Source organism: Salvelinus sp. IW2-2015, linkage group LG4q.1:29 (genome assembly GCF_002910315.2).
Source record: "Salvelinus sp. IW2-2015 linkage group LG4q.1:29, ASM291031v2, whole genome shotgun sequence".
NCBI lineage: Eukaryota > Metazoa > Chordata > Actinopteri > Salmoniformes > Salmonidae > Salvelinus > Salvelinus sp. IW2-2015.
Genome location: NC_036842.1, coordinates 39,439,711 through 39,452,964, shown reverse-complemented (window position 1 = coordinate 39,452,964; position 13,254 = coordinate 39,439,711). Strand labels below are relative to the sequence as shown.

Below are 13,254 nucleotides of genomic sequence, written 5' to 3'. Positions count from 1 at the left end.
CCCAACTTATTGTGGGAAGCTTGTGGAAGGCTAAACAATTTAAAGGCAATGCTAGTAAATACTAATTGAGTGTATGTAAACTTCTGACCCACTGGGAATGTGATGAAAGAAATAAAAGCTGAAATAAATAATTCTCTCTACTATTATTCTGACATTTCACATTCTTAAAATAAAGTGGTGATCCTAACTGACCTAAGACAGGGAATTGTTACTAGGATTAAATGTCAGGAATTGTGAAAAACTGAGTTTAAATGTATTTGGCTAAGGTGTATGTAAACTTCTGACTTCAACTGTATATACAGTATTCTATACTATCCTACTCTCTTAGTTTTTGCCGCTCTGAATCGCTCGTCCATATGTATATAGTCTTAATTACATTACTTAGATATTTGTGTATTGGGTATGTGTTGTGAAATTGTTAGATATTACTTGTTATATATTACTGTACTGTCGGAGCTAGAAACACAAGCATTTCGTTACACCCGCAATAACATCTGCTAAACACGTGTATGTGACCAATAACATTTGATATATATATATATATAATAACATTTCAGTCATTTAGCAGACGGTCTTATCCAGCATACATTTTTCATACTTTTTCAAACTGGTCCTCTGTGGGAATCGAACAAGCGCCATTCTCTACCAACTGAGCCATATACTGTATATTATTGTCAACCATGCTATATTATTTACCGTGTTAGTTTTAAATGGAGACGTGCTCTGCTTGTAGCTAACATGCTGTTGACTCCATTTCCCATCAGGCTGAGGGGGAGAAGAAGCACAAGGTGCACATGGGCGTGGGAAACGGGCTCCGGCAGGACGTGTGGCGGGAGTTCCACCGGCGCTTCGGCGAGATCCGCATGTGCGAGCTCTACGGCTCCACAGAGGGAAACCTGTGTTTCATGAACCACATCGGCAAGATCGGAGCTGTGGGCCGCTCCAACTTTTTCTACAAGGTGATATGTTGCAAAAATTGTTTTTGCCAACCTGGCAACCCATTGTATGGAAATTCAAAGCTGGCTTACGTTCGAACAAATTAATTCTGGACAACTATGTGTTTTATCAGTGTTTCCCCTTTTTATGCTTTTTTGCAGCAGCACACCACTGCTGTTGAAAAAGATCTTAGGGGAAACACTGATTGTATCATGCCCAACATTGGCCCCCATTAGGGGCATGTTTCCCAGACACGTACTAAGGCTAGTCCTGGAGGGGGGGAAAAACTCTTACAATGGAGAATCTCATTTAGTTCTGGACTAGGCTTAATCTGTGTCTGGGAAACCAGCTCTGTCTGTTTTTCACCAGCCACTGACTCAAATGTGAGACATTGGCCTATGTTAATACACCCAACTTGGCAACCCAATGGGGTCATATGGAAAACCAATTGTGGCTTTTGTTAATGTGTGAATGTGGCCTACAGTGTAAGTTATCAAGCCCAACATGGCAACCTACTTGATATCCTGGCAGAGTATCTGTTAGTGTGTGTCTACTGTTAGCTTGTGCATCGTAAATCGTAATTTCTGATTTTGGTTACAATTTGAAAATCTGCTGATTTGAGCTAGCATGGTCCCAGATATGTTTGTGCTCGTCCGAACTCCATTGCTTATTGTGAAGCCAAACATTTGGCACGACAATGAGTGACGAGTTGACATGAAAGGACAAACAGATTCTGGATTCAGCCACTGGATTCAAGGTTTCACACTAACTGAAACCTGGCCCGAACAAGGGCATTGAATGCAATGGAATTCATCTTAGTAGGAACTCACTTAGTCAGATACAGAGAGATCATATAACATTAATAATAAATAAATATAATTTTAAAAATTAACTATTTAATTGTTCTAAGTAATTATTACTGGCCTGGACTGAACATTGGATCCAGAATATTAGAGTAATCTCTAAATCCGAAAGTATTTTTTTAAAGTTAATTTGGTCCCTAATCAATTTCAATGATGGGCTGTGTCCGAAATCAGTGTTTCCCAACTCCAGTCCTCCAGTAACCCCTACAGTACACATTTTGTAGGGCAGGTTTTCCCAACTCAAGTCCTGCATCTGTGCTAGAGGCGGCACTACAGACCCTGGTTCGATTCCAGGCTGTATCACAACCGTCCGTGATCAGGAGACCCATAGGGAGGCGCATAATTGGCCCAGCGTTGTCCAGGTTTTGGCCTGGGGTAGGCCATCATTGTAAAATATGAATTTGTTCTTAACTGACTCGCCTAGTTAAATAAAGGTTAAATATATAAAACATTTTTAAAAATCTACTTGTCCAGTAATCAGGCCCTCAATGAGCTGAATGAGGTGTTTGAATATGTGATGAATATGTATGAACTTTCCAAATTGTAAGTCGCTCTGGATAAGAGCGTCAGCTAAATGACTTAAATGTAAATGTGTTTGTCCAGGGTTATAATGAAAAGTTTGTGTGTGTGTGTGTGCAGAAAGTATTCAGAACCCTTGACTTTTGTTACGTCACAGCCTTATTCTAAAACTGATGAAATAGTTTTTTTCTCATCAATCTACACACAATACCATATGACAAAGCAAAAACTGTTTTTTATACATTTTTTCTAATGTATTAAGATAAAAAATAAAAAGATATTTACATAAGTATTCTGACCCTTAACTCAGTACTTTGTTGAAGCACCTTTGGCAGCAATTACAGCCTCGAGTCTTCTTGGGTATGACGCCTTACGAAAGACTCAGCAACACCCTTATCTCTCGTAAAAGGAGTTCTCCCATTCTTTCTATGCAGATCCTCTCAAGCTCTGTCAAGTTGAATGGGGGAGTGTTGCTGCCACAGCATTTTCAGGTCTCTCCAGAGATAGACTTGTCCCAAAGCCACTCATGCGTTCTGGTTCTTGCTGAGTATTCAATACATTTAAGTCATTTAGCAGACGCTCTTATCCACGAGCGACTTACAAATTGGTTGCATTCACCTTATGACATCCAGTGGAACAGCCACTTTACCCAATAGTGCATCTAAATCTTTAAGGGGTGAAGACGGGCGCAATGAAGAAGGACCCCATTACTCTTACTCACGGAACCTCCTACAATGCACCAGCCAGACGGACCCAGGGTATTCCTTACAAGAAACCGAAACCAAAGCACCGGTTGCGAGGGTGGTTCCAGGTCGGTACCTCGCGTGAAAACAATTCCCGAGACCCGTGAAATGGACCCATCCGCCATGTTCACAACCTGGCGTCGTGAGGAGTTTGTTCCACCATTGGGGGCCAGAGCACAGGAACAGTTTTGACTGTGGCTGAGCGGAACTGTACCGACTTGCCAACACACTCAGAGCGAAGACCCAGACCAACGGCAGCACACGCGCGTGCAGGGAGGGCACCCCGAAGCGAACGCAAGCCACAGAAACACCAGCACACAGAGGGTGAGCCATACGGACAGCCCACAATAGACAGCGCAGACCCCAGCAACCAACACCACAAGCACACACGTCAGTAGCCCTCTGTTTGGCTGCCTAAGCGAACAACCCACACAGCACCTGATACACGAGACCCAATCAGAAGAAGCCCCAAACCAACGCCGAACCCAACCAGAGTACTACGAAAGGATGCCCCCGTTCCCCTCACAGCTCCGTAGGCAAAGCAACCCCATCGCGCTCATTGTCGCGGATTCGCGAGCTCTCAAGCTGGAAGCCAGTGGGACTAGCGAGAGCGTCAGGCAGCGGCACCAGGTGACGTCCGCGGACGTGTACCCCATTATCTACCGAAGACCTGACACACACAACGTGCAGTACGTGACCAGGAAGCCAAAGAACCTGGATGGGTCTATATGCGATCGCACGGCTTGTATTTTGACTTGCCCATGAGTGCACTACTGTGACAAGCCAGGACTACGGAGCCAGCTGCACAATAGTTTAACACCAGACGGGCGCGGCCGTTCTGGATGATGTTGTAGGAGTTATGAGCAACAGACCACAAAGAGCAACACGAACTGGGACCAGGCTGGAAGGAGAGGACGCCAGACGACCAGGAGAGAAGCGTGCGCTAAGCCACGCACGAAGAGAACCATGCGCATCGCGAAACAGGGCGAACAGATGTGCTCTCTACCATCGAAGATAAGGTGAGCCTGTGGCCTCCATAGTTAGACAGCCCTACTCGAAGAGGTACTCGCGGGCGGTCACAGCTAATAAAACACCCCAGCATCAAACTCCAAAAGGTGAACGACCGCAGCAAAAGACGAGATGACAAGTGCCGGAATTGAGAGGCAGATCCCTTGCATACAAATGTACACGGCGCGTCCTCCCCATGGATAGGGAGTAATCAGAGAGGGCACAGGTACAGATACTGATCAACCGACAACGAAATAAGGATCATGACCCACGCGAGAGAAATGCCTTGCGCAAAATGTAGGTGAGAAGCGCCTTGAAGCCTAGCCGACGAAACGGAATATTGAACAGGCCAGCCGCCGGAGACAACATACGGTTGGATGTCTGAGTTGTGAACGCCATTGCGAACACAAACGCGCACAAAAGTGTCCTGGTTCTCCTAACCAGCTAATATAATTGAATCCAGTCGCTATCACCCGACGGCAATAAATATTGTATTTTGTAAACTATAGCGTCTCCTGGAAGTTTCTCTCCACAAGATGGACACATGGAAGTTGATCGAAACCGTGATGCTTGAAGTACTCGAGCCACATTGATCTAATCCCTGACCGGCGCCAGCCTCCTTCTCCATTGTCCCGGACATCTACCACTTATTGTAATCCATTGTCATCTACCAAGCTAAATATTCGTATACATGCATCTACCCATAAATATGTATGCACTCGTTCACCTCTACCAGAGCCTAACGTATTATTTAATCATACCACAGTAACTATTTTATTTCCTTACTCTCACAGCTATATCGTAATTACTCTCCACTATAATTGTAAATCAGTACTCCTACCACCTAAATATTCTTTTTTCAACAACATCAGCTATATGAATCAGTTCCTACCAATAATATTTTAATCCGTTTTTCACCACTAATATGTAATCGTCCTTGTCTACACTCATTTGTAATCCGTATCCTCTAACACTAGATTGTAATCCGTTCTCTACCAGAACATCATCATTCTACCGCATAATTATTTTAGACTCACCAGCTAGATTTCTATATTGTATCCGTTTTCTTTTCTCACAATATTAATCAGTTCTCTACCACGCTCAATATACAGTATCTTCTCTACCACTAACTATTATTGTAATCGTTACTTACAAACAATATTTTACGTTCTGACCGCTATAATTAACATTCACCTACCAATATTATCAGTACTCTACCTAATTGTGTATCAGTTACTCTACCAGCTATGAATCCGTTCTCTACCAGCTAGATATGTATCATTCTCTACACAAGTATGTAAATCCAGTTCTCTACACTAATTTGGGTTGATCAGTTTACCCTCTACACTAATAGATCCATCTTTCCAATCAACAACTCAGATATATTATCTAGTGTCTACTGCCACTAAACTCATGATAATCATGCCATCTAACCAGGATTATTCGTGAATCATTACTCACGCTAATATATTAATCTGTCTTCTTCCCAGCAATATGAGTTCTAATCACGTCACCTTCTGAGCTACCTAATAATTTCATCAGTAAGGTCTACCAGAGTAAATGAGCCAGAGAAGCCGGACACATCTTAGATTTAGTATTTGTCAATCAGGTTCATAGCTTTATAACAGACATTGATCTTACAATGGGATTACTTTAATTTGAAATAGTGTCAAAACAAATAATACATTGTACACCCCTTTTGGTGCTCAATGATTCTAGCAGTTGTCTTCGTTTGCTGTTTCATCATGATCTACGTATCCCCATCTCCTCATCTCTCTCCTCTCTGTTCTCCACTCTCTCGTTATCTCTTCTGTTGTCTACCCTCTCTCTCTTTCTCTCTTCTCTTTCTTCTCTCTCTGTTCTCCTCTGGTCCATGTCAATCCTGTCTCTCTGCTCTTCTTTCTCTCTATCTCTCTGTCCTATACAGGTTTGCCGAGAGCGATAATACTAATGAAATAATAGAGTCATAGAAATTTCCTTCTACGAAATCTACCGAGCCCTCGCTGGCCCATGAATCAGGAGTCGGGTTGTTTTCACAGCGACATACCCAGTCAAAGTCTAGGGGAGCTGCTCCTGGTGAGAGAAGACGGGTGGACGAACAGAGGAGTAGACACTTAAGCCAAGACTGCTTTGAATCCAGAGCCCCATTCATGGAGCTCACACGCTAAGCGCAGACGGCATGGTTAAGAAGTCGACGGAAGATCGCGATTCCACGATAACCCATCTCCTATAGCACCTCCACCAGCCTTCTTCGTTCTCCTAGTCACTTGACTTCCTCCGTATACCACCTCCCACCAGCCTCCATGGCGACGCCAATCTCACTGATCCTCGCTGTTAGCGAGCCCCCACCACCTCCGTTCATTCTCTCCCTCCGTCATGCCAGCGAGCTCCCAATGCCCGCCCAACTCTCGAGTCAGTTCATCTGTGGAACTGTGACGTGCGGACCTGATGGTTCACAGTATATTGTATAAAGGGCAATGTCCCCACCAGCTCACTCCCATTCAGGTCTCACTTCCTTCACGAAGGATGATTAGCACGATCGACGCACCAGATCTCTTCATCTAAACTATGTGCCGTCTAGCTATTTACCCTCCCACCCAGTCTCAGCAAAAGAGAAAACTGATTCGAGAGCTCATATTGCCACCTCCTATTGGTGACACTACTTGACCAGCAGACGCGCTATGTGCCAGAATCTAGAATCGGATGCCATCCAAAGCTAAATCGCCCACGTCTTTCGTTTAAACTAATTCACCGTTATGCTAGGGAAACCGATTCCCCACTGAAATAGTCATGGTTTTGAAACCGAAGTTCTTGATTGGGTAAGAGTCCTGAATATCGGTCATAAGTAAAAATAAAACACTTGCCCATGCCAAAATATTCTGTTCACGACAGAGGATCCTTCCTGTCACGCCATAGAAGCTGCCCTTATGCGTCTGAGAGCCTCTGGCTCGCAAGGTACGACACGTTCACATCGTCTTGCCCGAGTGAAAGACTGAACGTATCCTAGTCACCCTAGAGGAAGACACTCACAAGTCACCTTCCTGTCACCTTAGAACTCCTTCTAAGTTGGAGTTCGAGCATCTGCACTGTCACCTAAATTGCCTTACGCAAGAGGTCTGCCTTACCTGTCACCGTAGTCGAATCCTTCACTGAGCTGTCCTTCATCTAGAATCCTGTCACTAGATAGACTGTTTCTTCTTTGTTCACCTAGAATCTCTCACCGAGAAGGCAACTGGTTCCGTCTCCCTAGAAACTCTTCACCAAGTGGCTTCCTTCTGCACCTGAACTCCCTTCCATCGCTGCTCTATGAAGACGTTATGCTGTCACCTGAAGCCTCACTTAGAGCTTTTCCTGTACCCTAGACTCCTTCACCAGAAGGTGTGTACCTGTCACCTGAACCTACTCACTAGAGACGTCTCATCCTTTCACTAGCAAGCTGCACAGTCAGGACGCATTCCTGTTCGACCAACTATCGCAGTTTCCACTAGGTAATGATCGACCTTCACCTAGAGTGCACTTCAAAGAGGTACTAGTTCGTAGATAGGATCACGGTCATCCAAGAGGACGGAAATTTCCGTCACGTCTGAAGAACCTTCAGACCAGGACTGTTTCTTCACGCTAAAGCCTCACCGAGGACTGCTCCTGTCACCTTAGGAACCTACCAGAGACTGTTCCTTCACTAACCGCGTCCCAAACTAGCGCCTGTCAACCTACAGGAGACCACTATAGCCCAACTTGACCACGATTAGAGACACTCGGTTCACATATAGCACCCACATGATCCACTAGCGATGACCACCACAAGGCACCAACATTGGTCACTAGCAGGGACACACGAACCGACACCCAACGATTGAACAGATTAAACATGGACAGCACGCACTAAGCGCAAGCACCAATGAGCACAGACTGACACGCACTATTAGTCAGCCAATCAGTGAAGACAAGAGACAAGGACACCGGCCGGCCGTACACCGAACACGATGCGCGCGACACGATTTCATCTGGACGAGACCTGAAGGGACCAGTGAGAGACAAAAACAGAAGAAGACACGAACGGCGAGAGCGACGCTCGGAGCAGCACCCAGCCATGAAGCACATAACGGACACGCTGACCACCAGTCACAGCTGACACCGAGCCCCGCCACCACACACCACCGACACCCCGACCGCCAGCATTCAGGCGGCCGCATACGCACTGTAGCGGAAACCCACCGTGTCCATTTTTTGACTTCAGAAACGAGGATTCGGATGTCCGTCGACTCTCTTTTCAAAATGGTTGTAATCCGAAAGTTCATCTGCAGAGACGGTGAGGAGGGGGGGGAGGGAGGAAGGCAGAGTTCACAGCGACGCGCACGGCCCACGAACAACACACCTTATCATGGGACACACTACAGAACACACGACACACCCTGTATCAGACCACGAGACAGCAACAGACCACAGAGCATGACAGCAGGACAATCGACCACACAACACACAGCAGCAAGCTACAGCACGCACAAACAACGAACGTCAGAAAGGTCAATACGCAGCAACAGAGCTTTTTACCCATAGGCGTTAGAGGCAGCACCCACAACAGACATCGCACCCGGCAGACCCACACATCACACAACAAGCACACTACCACGAGATCACTAGGCAAACCAGCCGATATACTTAACTAACATTGTAGACACCCATAAGCAGACGAACTAAGGTATTGGGGGAAGAGAGATAACAGCTAACAGGCACACCACTAGATCAATGGAGCACAGTAACAAGGCAGCACAGCTATTCAGGAAACAAGTCCATCATTGAACTACATCAAGACACACTAACATGGACAACGAACTAGTGACCAGCCACTGTACAACGGTACAAAGCCAGCAAACGAAACACACCACTCAACGACCAGCCTAAAACCAAATTGCCAACAGACAGGAAGCCAAGGAGCACACAGAAGCAAAATGTATTTTTTTAGAGAAAGGAGGGATCAGAATGCGCGAACAAAACCCCCCAGACAAACCAGACCCAGACAGACAGCACCTATCAGCAAACTAACATTGGACCACGAACACACAAACCTAACATGGTAGCAACATTACAACATAGACACTATCAATTGGAAACACATTTTCAGGACTCATACTCATCAACAACATGACAAACGAACAACACACACAAGACAAACTAACATAAACCGGATCAGAACATTAACAGCAACTTACGAAGGACACACTACAGACCACGAAAGTAACACATAACAGACACACTACAACACGAACAGAACACACAGCATACACAAGTTAGGGACACAAGAAAGCACCGCAAGGAACATGCCAAGAACTGGCACACACCCAGTAAGTACAGCACACCGACAGCCTAACGGGAAGCGCACGAGAACACGTACGCGCCTTGCGCGTCGGGGAAAGAAGGACAGATGCGGATGTCCGGGCAGCCCAGTGCCCGGATGCCCCCAATTGCTCCATGCAGGCCGCAATTGAGGCCACCGAGGCAGCCCAGGTCGGCCGGGGCAGGCTACCAAAGCCAAGGTGGTCAGCCGGGCAGGAAACCATGAGCAGTCCATGATCCCAGGAAGCCCCTTGTCGTGTGTGACCATTATAGGCTCGCAGTGAGGGTCGACTCCGAGAGCGCACTGCCCAGCAGCAGGCAGCCAGCCTAGGCCAACGCCCGGTGGAGGGAAGCATCAGACTCCCGTGAGCAGCTGCCCATCCCAGTGCGAAGGGGCCAAGACCCCGAAGGCCGCCTGCCGGGGAAGCCACACCTAGCCCGGATGAACACCCAACGGAAACAAGTCAAAGTATGCAGAAAGGCTTGCGGGATGGAGAGCAGCCACGGAGAGCCCCAGCGCACGTTGAGGATCGCCAGAATCAGTGAGATAGTTGAGAAGGTTTGAGCCAGAGGGAAGAGATGAGTAGATGGAAGAGGAGACGGTAGCCGGGGAGATGTAGCGGTGGAGATGAGACCGCCAAAGAAGCGAAGTTGCGACGGGACGCTGATACCATCGCGAGTAGGAGTGCGCGACAGCCTGTGGAAGCCGAGGTGTTGGGCGTAGTGTTCCAATATTCCTAGAGAGGCCGAGAAGGATCCATGTGCTGGGCAGAGGGCAAAGGTATAGTAGCCTTAGGGGCGCAAATAAAGGGGCATACGCAAGGGTAGTGGGTGTCCAGAATTCGGGGGAGTCCATTGTGTTATTTCCATGTAGTTTCATTAGTTCATGTTATGGTGTCCATTGATTTTAGGCATACGGGGTGGTGTCCATTCATGTGCAAGGGTTTTGTGCTTATATAGTTCCGTTTAGGCCGGGTCAGATTGGTGTGCCTATGGTATGAGTCCCATGGGGTAGAGGCAGCCAGAGGACCTAGTGCAATGAACGTGAAGGGCCAAGGGATAGTCTAGCAAGCCCTAAATGGACCTCGGCGTGATAGAAGAAGACGCATCTCAGTAAACAATAGATCCTCAGTTTACCGCTTCCGAGAGCGCTATTGCCTGCCTGCCTGTGAGTAGGGGAAGGTGAGAGGGTCATGACCGGTCAAAAAAGCGAGAGTGAAAGAAGAGGCGCCACACGAGATAGGAACATGATGTCAAAGGTACGACGTTGGGGCGAGGGTTTAAAGTCGCCCCAACGAAACTGTGACCGAGACGTGATGCACCGCCGAACTGCGCTCGCACTCCAGCGAAAAAGAGACGAGGACCGGCTTATCAATCAGGCACACCCGATCAAGGGAAGGCTCACTTAGATGAACTCATCCGACACGAGAAGAACCTGCCGCGCTGGTGGAAGGGGAGCGCCGAATAAATCGATAGGTATGGTTAAGCTGGAAAGGAGCTGAGTAACTGTGACAGCATGAATTCTAAAGGAGGCTGAGAATACGACAGAGACCATGGGTAACGAGTCCTAAGGGTGGAAGGAGATATCAATCGAGAGAGATGACCACGTCAGGTGAGAAGCAGAAAACCTCTAGGTGGAAGATGGAGGGAATATGATCCCGGTGACAAAGCAGGAACCTCTGGTGAAAGATTCTGTGAAACGTGTTATCTTAGTATGAAACACCTTCAGCTTCTACATAAACTAACATGACATTGGACCTTCGGTTCTCATACACACGGGGACAGTTATACAAAAGAATTGTAGTGCGATCTGCGGCGTTGGAATGGCACCCTATTCCCGTATTATAGGCCCACATAGGCTCTAGTCAAAGTTAGAGCATATATATGATATGAGCTATTGGGAGATACAGATCTTTCTCTCATAAGAAGCTGTGGGAGGTGCAAAAACATAGAAGATGGTGTGTGATGCCACCACCCCCGCTACCAGAAGCTCTCGGGGAAGTCCTGATTAGCAGAGGACTAATAAGAGAGAGGCTGTGGGTAATAACGTAGAACAGCAGGATGAGGGAGCTGGAGCTAGAGTAGAGGGAACAGGAGAATGAAGAGGAGCTGCGTAGGGAGTGCCTATGGAGGACATAAGAAGAGACTGGAGCCGATAAGGAGAAAGTGGGCGGACAACGAAAGATAGACGGAAAGGAGAGGCCGGATGAAGGAAAGTTAGCCGATGTATTCTTGGTGATCCATGTTTCGCTCAGTGCCAAGAAGTCGAGGGACTGGAGGGAGGCATAGGCTGAGATGAACTCTGCCTTGTTGGCCGCAGATCGGCAGTTCCAGAGGCTACCGGAGACCTGGAACTCCACGTGGGTCGTGCGCGCTGGGACCACCAGATTAGGGTGGCCGCGGCCACGCGGTGTGGAGCGTTTGTATGGTCTGTGCAGAGAGGAGAGAACAGGGATAGACAGACACATAGTTGACAGGCTACAGAGAAGAGCTACGCTAATGCAAAGGAGATTCGAATGACAACTGGACTACACGTCTCGATGTTCAGAAAGTTAAGCTTACGTAGCAAGAATCTTATTGACTAAAATGATTAAAATGATACAGTACTGCTGAAGTAGGCTAGCTGGCAGTGGCTGCGTTGTTGACTTATAGGCTAGCTGGCAGTGGCTGCGTTGTTGACACTGCACTAATCAAGTCGTTCCGTTGAGTGTAATAGTTTCTACAGTGCTGCTATTCGGGGCTAGCTGGCTAGCTAGCAGTGTTGATTACGTACGTTGCGTTAAAAGAACGACAATAGCTGGCTAGCTAACCTAGAAAATCGCTCTAGACTACACAATTATCTTTGATACAAAGACGGCTATGTAGCTAGCTATGTAGCTAGCTACGATCAAACAAATCAAACCGTGTTACTGTAATGAAATGAAATGAAAATGTGATACTACCTGTGGAGCGGAGAACGAATGCGACCGGGTTGTTGAGTGCGGAAGTTCTATTCGGTAGACGTTGGCTAGCTGTTGGCTAGCTAGCAAGTGTCTCCTACGTACTTAAGGACGATAAATAGCTAGGCTAGTAACAACGTCGGATAAAGAATTCGATAATCACTCTAAAACTACACACTCTAAACTCCACAATTATCTTGGATACGAAGACAGCAAAGACAACTATGTAGCTAGCTAACACTACACTAATCAAGTCGTTCAGTTGAGTGTAATAGTTTCTACAGTGCTGCTATTCGGTAGACGTTTGCTAGCTGGCTAGCTGCTGGGCAGATAGCAGTGTAGACTACGTTAGGACGACGGAATACGATAATTACGCAATTATCTTTGATACAAAGACGGCTATGTAGCTAGCTAAGAAGAAATTGCTAAGATTAGACAAATCAAACCGTTGTACTATAATGAAATGTAGTGAAATGTAATGAAAAGTTATACTACCTGCGGACCAAAGTGCGAATGCGACCGCTCGCTCCAACCCGGAAGTTCTCAGGGTCATTGTCCTGTTGGAAGGTGAACTTTCATCCCAGTCTGAGTTCATCCCAGTCTGAGCGCTCTGGAGCAGGTTTTCATCATGGATCTCTCTGTACTTTGCTCTGTTCTTCTTTGCCTTGATCCTGACTAGTCTCCCAGTCCCTGCCTCTGAAAAACATCCCCACAGCATGATGCTCCCACCACCATGCTTCACCGTAGGGATGGTGACAGGTTTCCTCCAGCCTTGACACTTGGCATTCAGGCCAAAGAGTTCAAGCTTGGTTTCATCAGACCAGAGAATCTTTTCTCATGATCAGAGTCCTTTCGGTGCCTTTCGGGAAACTCTGAGCGGGCTGTCATGTACTTTTTTTACAAAGGGGGAGC

The 13,254-nt window shown here is 46.9% G+C and overlaps 1 protein-coding gene across 1 annotated transcript in view; it reads left to right on the top strand.

Annotated features, from left to right (window-relative positions):
- slc27a6 (solute carrier family 27 member 6) overlaps positions 1 to 13,254 on the top strand; it is a 40,754-nt gene that overhangs the window by 14,554 nt on the left and 12,946 nt on the right. The window contains exon 5 of the mRNA XM_023984691.2: positions 765 to 959. Coding sequence (XP_023840459.1) covers positions 765 to 959 — 195 coding nt within the window. The remainder of the gene's footprint in view (positions 1 to 764; positions 960 to 13,254) is intronic.